We start from the raw sequence: 9,518 nt of genomic DNA, 5'->3' as shown, positions 1-9,518 counted from the left end.
TCTGGTCCTCCTCTCTTTATACCTTCCCCAGGCTGGCCTCTCCAGGCCTGAGCCGAGAGGGTCGGCATCCTCCTTTCTCCTCTTCCAAAGGCCACCGCTCCCTCCCCCCCACCTTTCCAGCTCCCCCCCCCCCCGCCTCCTCCGCCCCGAGGCATTGTGGGAGGAAACAAGATGTGGAGCGAGAGCGGCGCGGGGAGAAGCCCGCAGTGCGGGGCCGGGCTGGCGCAGCCAATGGGGAGCGCGGGCGGCGGCGCGCGCGGCAGGGGGGCGGGGGCGGGGCTCTATTTCAGGGCCGCGCGTCGGGCCGCGCTCAGCGGCGGAGCAGAGCGGACGGCGAGGCACCAGCGGGACCAGGCGGGCTGCCGGGTGGCGCGAGGCGGAGCGCGGGCGGCCGAGGGAGCTCGGAGGGCGGACGGACAGCGGCGCGAGCGCTCGGCCCGGGGCTGCGGGAGCAGGGGGACACCGCGGCGGCAGCGGCTGCTGCTGCAGGACGAGCCCAGGGGACACCGCCCCTGACCGCGCTCTGCTTCAGCCCAGCGCTGCTCCCCAGGGGCCTGTGCGGACTCGCCTGCGTGACGGTGAGCTGGGGCACGGGGGCGGCCCGAGTTCCGGAGACCCTCGGGCGACGGCTGGAGGCCCCACAGCCCCCGGGGAGAAGCCGCCTGCCTTGCGCTGCAGGGAGGCCTCTGGGGTCCGAGGCGAGCGGGTGGAGAGGGCTCGGGCATGACGCGGCTCCTCCCGCCGCCACCGCCACCTTCGGGCCGTCCTTCCTGCAGAGAGGTCGCCCGGTCACTCCGGCGCCGCTCCAGGCCTGGAGGGGGAGGGCGGAGGACTGACCGCGGCCTGCGGACCCGGTGGGGCGGCCGATGCATTCTCAATTCCCAGATGTTGCCCGTGGTCGCTGTCTTCTGGAGGATGGGGTGGGGTGTGTGTGTGGGGGGGGGTACGGCCCCCTTGGAAATCCAAAGGGAGGCAATAACGCTTTTACGTGTTAAGGAATGGTGCAAGGTGCTCCGTGTCATTTGAGGTTTAGCCTTTTTTTTTTTTTTTTTTTTTTTTTTTTTGTCGCAAGACCGGGGACAGACGATGAGAACTGTCCTGGAGAGCTCCTTTTGCGTCTTCACAGGAGCTACTGGCTCGTGACTCAGGAAGCTGGCTTGGGGCCCTTTGGCCATCCTTTTATCTGGAGGCCCAGCTGCCCCCTCCCCCCGAGGGAAAGGCCAGCTGGGCTTCTAGCTCCTTTTCCTTTTCTCTCTGGCACCTTGGATAGGGTTTGCTGGGGCTGGGCCTCACCTTTCTGCGACGCCTGAGGGGCCAGGGGTGAAGAATCGTGGCTTTGTAGTCACAAGACCAGCATTATGTAATCGCAGGCTCCCTCTCGGAGAGTAAGATAGCTTTTAATTACTGTGACAGAGTTGATCCTTGGGGCTTGAGGAATGAGGCAGTGAAGCAGGTGAGCTTTTTTGGCAAAATGGTGCCAATTTCATACTTCGTTGTCTGTAGCCAGGCTCCACCCCCAACCTCTGGATTTGTAAACAGTGCCCCCTTCTGAGTGGTAACCTGGAACAGGCCACCAGGTGACATTGTTGTTTCTTGACTTCTAGAAAGGTCTCTGACGACACACCAGCCTTTTTCTTTGCTCAGACCGCCCTGTTTCTCTCATTCCAGCCATTGTTTTTTAAATGTGATTGTTTGCCCAAGGTCATTGAATAGTCAGCCTCTGAACCGCAGCCCTTGACCTTTTCTTCACCACCGCAGACTCCTTGGATGCTCCAGATTTTCTGGGGTAAAGGGGGGTGAGGGCTTCTGATCTAAACACTAGCTGGTGCCTGCTTAAGTGGAAGAAGTCTTGCTTCACTTGACAGTGTCATGCGAAGGTGCCTTGGGTCCCGTCAAGGGCTTCCAGCCTGGCAGCCGTGGTCTGAGTTCTTTTTATCTTACCCAGTGGGTAATGTGGAATGATACCAGGAATCTCTCCTTGAGCAGCCAGGCTCCTGTGTAGCCGCGTGTCAGACTTGCTCAGAGGGAACATCATCTTTTTTTCCCACTGGGCTGGACCACAACCAGTGGTGCTTTTGGAGTTGAGGTGAGGGGATCAATGAGAATGGTCAAGGACAGGGGCAGGTTACTGTGGCTCATTTCTCCTGTTAAACCCAGAGGCTGCCAGGGTAAAAGGGTCTGTGCAGGATCAGCCTCGGAAGTCTGGTTGCTTGCTGGATGGTGCCATGGCCCAGGAAGCATGGCTATGAAACAAGGCTATGACATGTTAACAGCCATGTTCTTAGACTTCATGTGTCTATGTCATGCTCCTCGTCCATCTAAAGGTTTTTCTCGGTCCTGTGTTTTTCTTGGGTCTCATGGTAGCTGAGGCATTGATCTTCTTGCTGCTGTCTTCCCAAGTGTTAGAATTTCAGGTCTGAATCACTGTACCCTGGCCCTCTTTTTATTTAAGACAAAGTTCTTAGCTTTCCTGTCAGGATAATAAGATATTTCTCCAACTTTTTATTTCATTAATGCTTTTTGAGTGAATAAAAATAATTTTCATGTGAGGAACCAAAAATTCAGAGAAATGACAAGCCACTGTTGGCTGTGACTAAATTGTAGAATTCAGAAATTGTATTGCACTTTAAAGATTGAACATGGTACACTCGGAAGGCAGAGGCAGGCGGATCTCTGTGAGTTCGAGACCAGCCTGGTCTACAAGAGCTAGTTCCAGGACAGGCTCCAAAACCACAGAGAAACCCTGTCTCGAAAAACCAAAAAAAAAAAAAAAAAAAAAAAAAAAAAAAGATTGAACATGGTAGTAAGCAGTGGGGAAGCAGAAGGATGGGCTGTGATGATGGCATATGACTGCTTCTCTAGTTAGAGGTGTACCAGCCCCCAGGATTTATGAGGTTGTTGTTACATCTTTGCCACTAGGCCTTGTGTCCGAAGCTCCTTTTATTTGTACCAAAGTGGAGTTGGCCTTTTTTTCTGTGAGGGATAGTGAATATATTTTAGACTTTATGAGTAAAATAGTCTTTAGGACTCATCTCTGCTGTTGTAATGTATTCCTATAAAGCTTTGATTTATAAAAGCAGGTGTTGGTTGTGTCTGGCTGATGGACAGCCAGCCCCCTTGTGTAGACTTCTAGTTTGCAGATGTTCTCATATAACCTTAGTTAATTCTTAAACAACCTCTAATTGAGAGCTGACCTCATTGCTAAAATGGAGGTAATCGATACAGAAAGGCCAGATGACTTGCCCAGACCACAAGTCAGGACCAGAAATCAGGGACACTAATGTCTAGCAGGTGTTGTCTGCCTTGAGACCAGTGGTAATAGTCAATAAATCAATCATGCGCTTAATCTTTTCACGTGTTAGCTTCTGGCTTTATCCTTAGGATAGCGCTGCAATCCCCATTTTATGACCAGTGGCATAACACAAAGGTAAATTAACTTGCTGAAAGATACAGTTAGGGGATTTATTGTACCACTGTGGTTATCACCGTTGTCTTGCAGTTCAGAGTGCATGAAATATGTAGAGTTAGAAAATTCATTTTTTTGTGTGTTTTTAAAATATGACATCTTACATCTACATTTCTCTTTAACTTGCCCTGTGTTTCTAAAAAGTAAGAACCATATTTCTATGAAAGCTAGTTAGTGTTTGACTCTGGTTGGCCTGGAACGCAGAGCTCCAACTACCTCTGGCTCCTAGGTGCTGGGATTATTGTGTGCTCCACCTCACCCAGCATAGGTTTCCCTTAGTGTCTCTCGTCTGTGTTTCATATTCTTCACCTTCTATGATCCCCTTTCTCTCGCCTTGAGGCCCCCACCCCATAGCTTAGCCTCTCGCCCACGCTGAGACGTCGTCAGCTGTCCTTTTGTGCTCCCACTGCAGTGCCACGATGTCTGACCGCAAGGCAGTGATCAAGAACGCAGACATGTCTGAGGACATGCAGCAGGATGCCGTTGACTGCGCCACACAGGCCATGGAGAAATACAACATAGAGAAGGACATTGCTGCCTATATCAAGAAGGTAAGCCTGTAGCGTGAGGATTGATAGTTGAGCTACATTCGAGATGGGGGCAGGGGTGGGGCAGCCAGTTTCTGAGAAAGCAGGTGTAGCCCTTCAGACAAAACCTTGTAAACGTGTAAAACAGCTGGATTATGGGGTGATTCTGAATTGCCAAAGCAGTCACCTTAATGATTCTTGATAAGAGCTCTGCTGAAGCTGTGTGTGTTTTACAAATAATTTTGCCACTGCAAGGCACTGGGGAAGGTAATACTATGCGGAGAAGCTTCAGAACTAATATTACTGGCCCAGTTGAGAATTATCCAATATTCAAAATTAACATTTGAATGAATACTGTTTGATTCTGAGCAGATTTTCTTTTTTTTTTTTTTTTTTTTTTTTTGGTTTTTTCGAGACAGGGTTTCTCTGTGGCTTTGGAGCCTGTCCTGGAACTAGCTCTGCAGACCAGGCTGGTCTCGAACTCACAGAGATCCGCCTGCCTCTGCCTCCCGAGTGCTGGGATTAAAGGCGTGCGCCACCATCGCCCGGCCTGAGCAGATTTTCAATGAACGTCTTCATTTAGAGTGGTGTATCCTTTATAATCCTCGTGATATGGAACATTTCCTTTCCCTACAAAAGGACTTAGGGTCTGCATATTTTTACAATGTTTACTACTCTTCTCCCTATATTCTCTTATTTTTAAGAAATTATGTGTATGGGTATTTTGCTTATGTGTATGTCTCTGTACCACAGTGCATGCCTGGTACCTGTGGAGGCCAGAAGAGGCCATCAGACCCCCTGGGACTGGAGTTACAGATGGTTGTGAGCTGCTATCTGGGTGCTGGGAGTTGAATCTAGGTCCCTGGGAGAGCAGCAGGTGTTCTTAACTGCTGAGCCAACTCCAACAACCCCCTCTCTACATTCTTAAAAGCATGAGCATGAAGCCTGGCCATGGTGGGGCACGCCTTTAATCCCAGCACTCTGGAAGCTGAGGCTGGCGGATCCAAGTTTGAGGCCAGCCTGGCCTATATGTCAAGGTCCAGGATCTTGAATGTTCAGACTCTTGATTTCTGTAGGGACTTTAGGAAATAATAGAGAAGAAAATCTGTTCTGATTCAACATAGGTGTGTTTTTTTTCTGAATATTTTAAATATATGGTTGGTTGAAAATATGGATATAGAACCCACAGATGAGCTGACAGTGTAATTTTTATAGAAATGGTTCAACAATAGTTTGGTTATTGAAAAATTCCTAAATGGGGCTGGTGAGATGGTGCAGTGGGCAAGGGTGGTTGCTGCCAAGCCTGATGACCTGCGTTTGATTCCGGAAGCTCACATGGTGGGAGGGGAGAATGGACTCCTGCAAGTTGTCTTCTGACTTCTACACGTGTGTTGTGGCGTATTCAACCACTCCCAAATAAACAAATAAATGCAAATATTTAAAAGAAAAATTCCTAAATGAATACCTGAGTGGAAATTGTTAACACTGAAGAGACAGTGGAAGAGGAATAAGCATGGGCTCCTGATTTCTAGTCAAGACCTTGCTGTATTGTTTACATCCTTATCGTATGACTGTGTTGCTCTTCATGTGTGTCTGTTTGTCACATGTGTGCTTGGTCCCTGTGGAGGTCAGAAGAGGCATTAGATTATTTGGAATAGGAGTTACAGGTAGCTGTGAGCTGCTGTGTGGGTGCAGAGAATTGAGCCCAGGGCGTTGACAAGAGTAGCCAGTGCTGCTCACTGCTCTCCCTCTCTCTAGCCCCCAGGACCCATGTCTTAACTAGAGCCATAGGCCTTGTCATTGGTCATCTAAGCGCTGGCATTTTAAAAAGGATGTGAAGAGTGTGAAGGCAGTCTGTGTAGTAAGATGTGCTCAGTGGGGGCTCCAGTTTCACAGAACTCTTGTTTTCCTGCCCTTGAAGGGTAGAATCAGACATGGGAATCATGACACCTTGCTATGTGTGGGGCTGGGGCTACAGAGTCAGTCAGTCATACGTGATTGATGACCTCACCAGTCCACCCAGAGAGAAAGTAGACTCTTAGTCTCTCAGCCTGAGAGGAAAGTGATGATGGCTCTCCTTCAGACAGTCTAGAATTAGGATTGAAGTTAATTTGGCTTCCTTTGTTCCTTACTGCCTCCTGGAATTGTGGTGTGGGCGCTTTTAGGAAGTTAGACAAGAGCCATGGGGCAGCCGTGGGGTGGGGGGCGACTGTCCTTTCACAGTCTAGAACTGAGCTGTGGGCTGGGCTCTGCTGTGCTCACGGATTGCTTGGGTAGTTTGTAGAGTGAGGGAATTGGTGTGCATATCACACGTGGGGCCATGTCGCTGCTCCCTGGGACTTTGGCAGTTAGTCCCCATTTGTTCCTGCGTGGAATGCTGCCTTAGCAATGTGTGAGGCAGTGGGTGACCAGGCCCCACTTAGCTGTTTGCCATCCTGGGTTCTGATTATTATCTTGACGAGTCATAGGGTGGGCAGGTCTGGGTGTGGGGTAACTAGAGGATGGGGAGATGATCAGGGTGCAGAGTGCTAGAGGCTTGGCTCCGAGGAATAATGGAGCCTTTGTGGTGTTGATTATTGATGAGGGTGGGAGTGTTGTTGCCAGCCTTAGAACCTGAGCCTCTGAGGCCCTGGGCTGGGGTGCAGGGTTGGCTTGGTTACTGACTAGGTTGGTGGGAACAACTGAATGTGTGTGCTGGAACTACTGCAGTGACTCCCCTTCTGAGTTTGTACCACCTTTCTTTCTCTCTCTTTTTGTAGGAATTTGACAAGAAATATAACCCTACCTGGCACTGTATCGTGGGCCGGAATTTCGGCAGCTATGTCACACACGAGACGAAGCACTTCATCTATTTTTACTTGGGTCAAGTTGCAATCCTCCTCTTCAAGTCAGGCTAGGTGGCCGAGGAAGGTGTCAGTGGCGGCGGCAGCAATGGCAAGCAGGCGGCGTTGCTGGGACTGTTTTGCACTGGGGCCAGCATCAGGAAGTTCTCTCCAATGGCTGTGCTACTGCATGGACTGTATACTCGATTTCATGTGTGTGTCGCAGTAAACAAAAACCAAACTTCTTTCTGTTTAGTTGCCTGGGGAAGAAGGCTGCTTTATGTTTATTTTTTTTTAAGACTTTAAAGATATTTTTTTTTTTTGGTTGTACTGCACTAGGAACTCTCTCCCACCCCTCATTTTCTCTTTCTCTCTCTGTATAAAATGCCCTCAGCAAAGCCCAAGAGACTAGGAGGCTGAGGACTTGGAGTAGGTCTCTGGAGGTGGAGGGAAAACTGCAGCTGCCTCTTCTTGGGGTGGATGCTGCTTTAGAAGGGCCGGAGACTGTGAGGACAGCTTTAAGGATTGGCAAGGAGAGGGATAGGAAGTCGGGTGGGGGGATTGATCTAGTACCAGGGAGAATATTCCACAGAACTGTGACTTTATGGCTTGGGGCAGGGGTGGTGGGGTGCAGTCTTTAAGAAGAGGCCCTGAGATAGATGTGTTTATGGTGTGGGAGTGGGGAGCAGATGTGTCTTGCTGTCCTTGTCAGGGTCTCTAAGTAAGGGCTGTGTCTTTGTGGATTACCTTCCTTTATTCTTCCAGCCAGAGGTCATGTGGGGAGGATGCTGGGAGTAGGGTTAGCTTGACTCCTCCCCTTTCCATTCTTCTGTCTGCTCCCTGCTTAGCCCTCGTTTTTCTCATTCCTCAGTTCTCTTAGAGCAGCCCTGTTGTTGGCTGGCAAGGGAATTTCTGGTGACTGTAGTCCTTAGTTAGGTCTTAGCGATCCAACCTAACCGGTGTCCACTCGATTCTTCCTTGTGTGTGTGTGTGTGTATGTATGTGTATGCGCGCGCACGTGCGCGTGGGGTGGGTCTGGGGTAGAAGGGAGGGAAGGGGCAGGATATGTGAAGTCTCTAGGGTGTATGGGTAGGTAGGGGGCACAGTTAGTTCTAAGTGGGCTTTTATGTTATCTTTTGGGGCAAGGACAGGTTGGTGTTCCCTCAGCCATCTAGCTTGGACACCTTGCTTTGCCCTATAGCTGCCTGTTCCTGGGAATGTTTTTGGAAGGTCATCCAGGACAAGACGGCTGCCATCCACCCTGGAGTTGGATCTGGGGGCAGGGGGCAACTTGTGTCCCAACCTCTAGTGGGAATTGGGAATGAAAGAAATGAGGGCAGAGAGGGGAACTCCTTGGAACAGGTCTGAAGTACAGTAATGAAGCTCTGGGAGTCTGGAGGTGAAGGACTGAGTGGGAGGACCTTCCAGAGAGAGGGTGCAAGGGAAACCTTGCTGTTGACATGATTGGGGTGGGTGGGGGTCGTCATTGCCAATTGAGCTGCTGGTTCTAATGAGTCACATTCAGAACATTGAGTGGGGTGACACTGTAAGGGTGGGGGAAATCTAGCTCCCCCAGCCCATTCTTGGGGGTGGGGGAAGGCAGGAGAATGCCCCTTCCTCCTGATCCCTTAGTGTGTATTGAGCTATTTTTTCTTCAATTCTGGCAGGGGAGGGTGGGAACTGGTAGTGACCGAGTTCCCTGTTCAAACCTTTCATTGGGTACAAGATTGAATGTTTGATTTTAGGTTTTATTTTTCTTACGAATGTCCAGATCTGTGTTTCTCCCTACCCTCCAAGACTGGCCAGTTGGAAGTGTCTAGTTTTTGTTCATCTCTCATTTTTGGTGCAGGGACTGAGACCCTGCCACATCTATGCTCTGCATCCACGCCTCTTTTGGACATTAAAGGTCGATTGATGCATTTCTGAGGTGTTGAGGTTTCTTTAGGGGTGAAGGTTTGGTTGGTTGGCCTGGTGCTGTTGGTGCCACACGGTGGGTAGAGTGGTGTTTCCTAGGGTGAAGGAGAATGGGAGCGTGTTACCAGTGGGTCATGGAGGTCAGCAGGGCTTCAGATTTGAAGCTGATTTGCTGGATCTTGGGAAGACTGCCTCTGAGACAGTGAGGTAGGTACCAAGGGATTAAGAAGGGACTGAAGACCCCACAGTGTTGCTCAGCCTTTTCTAGTTAGTGATTGGCAGAGCTGGAGCCTTGGGGTATGCTGAGACAAGGCCTCAGTTCACGTTTCAACTGTGATAATAGGACTATAGTGCCCAAAGCATCTACTTTTGCTCCAGACCTCATCTGGACAGCACATTACCTATAACAGGTAAGTCTGATCTAATTCTTCAGGGCTTGGTGACCAGTCCCATCTTGTGGGGCCCTGGAAGGGAATGAAAATAGGACCACACGAGACAAAGTTGGGAACTGGAATTCGTGCAGAGGAAACGGCCACTCAAAGCTGTGGCCAGGTGGGGTAGAGAAAAGGGGCGTCAGTATCTGCCCTTTTTCCCAGTCATGGGGCCACCCCAACCATTTGGGAAGGGTCTCAAGGGGGTCAGTCCCCTCCTTCTGGAGAATAAGAGCACTGGGAATAAGTGAAGGGTACCTGGTAGAGACAAAGACAACAGTTTACAGCGGGTAGGAGTTGCCCACTGTAGTGTGTTGCTATCAGTCTCTTTCCCTGAGTCCTAGTGACCTCAAGCCTA

General features: G+C 50.3%; 1 protein-coding gene across 1 annotated transcript; it reads left to right on the top strand.

Moving 5' to 3' along the window:
* Nucleotides 1–288: 288 nt before the first annotated feature.
* Nucleotides 289–8,734, top strand: Dynll2 (dynein light chain LC8-type 2). The gene is made up of 3 exons (XM_057774896.1): nt 289–578; nt 3,879–4,017; nt 6,753–8,734. The coding sequence occupies exons 2-3, from the start codon at nt 3,886–3,888 to the stop codon at nt 6,888–6,890; spliced, it is 270 nt and encodes an 89-aa protein (XP_057630879.1). The 5' UTR covers nt 289–578; nt 3,879–3,885; the 3' UTR covers nt 6,891–8,734.
* Nucleotides 8,735–9,518: the final 784 nt, after the last annotated feature.

The sequence above is a fragment of the Chionomys nivalis genome, chromosome 7, assembly GCF_950005125.1.
Source record: "Chionomys nivalis chromosome 7, mChiNiv1.1, whole genome shotgun sequence".
Taxonomy (NCBI): domain Eukaryota; kingdom Metazoa; phylum Chordata; class Mammalia; order Rodentia; family Cricetidae; genus Chionomys; species Chionomys nivalis.
Note: the sequence above shows the minus strand (reverse complement) of the source record. Positions and strands in the feature narration are given on the sequence as shown.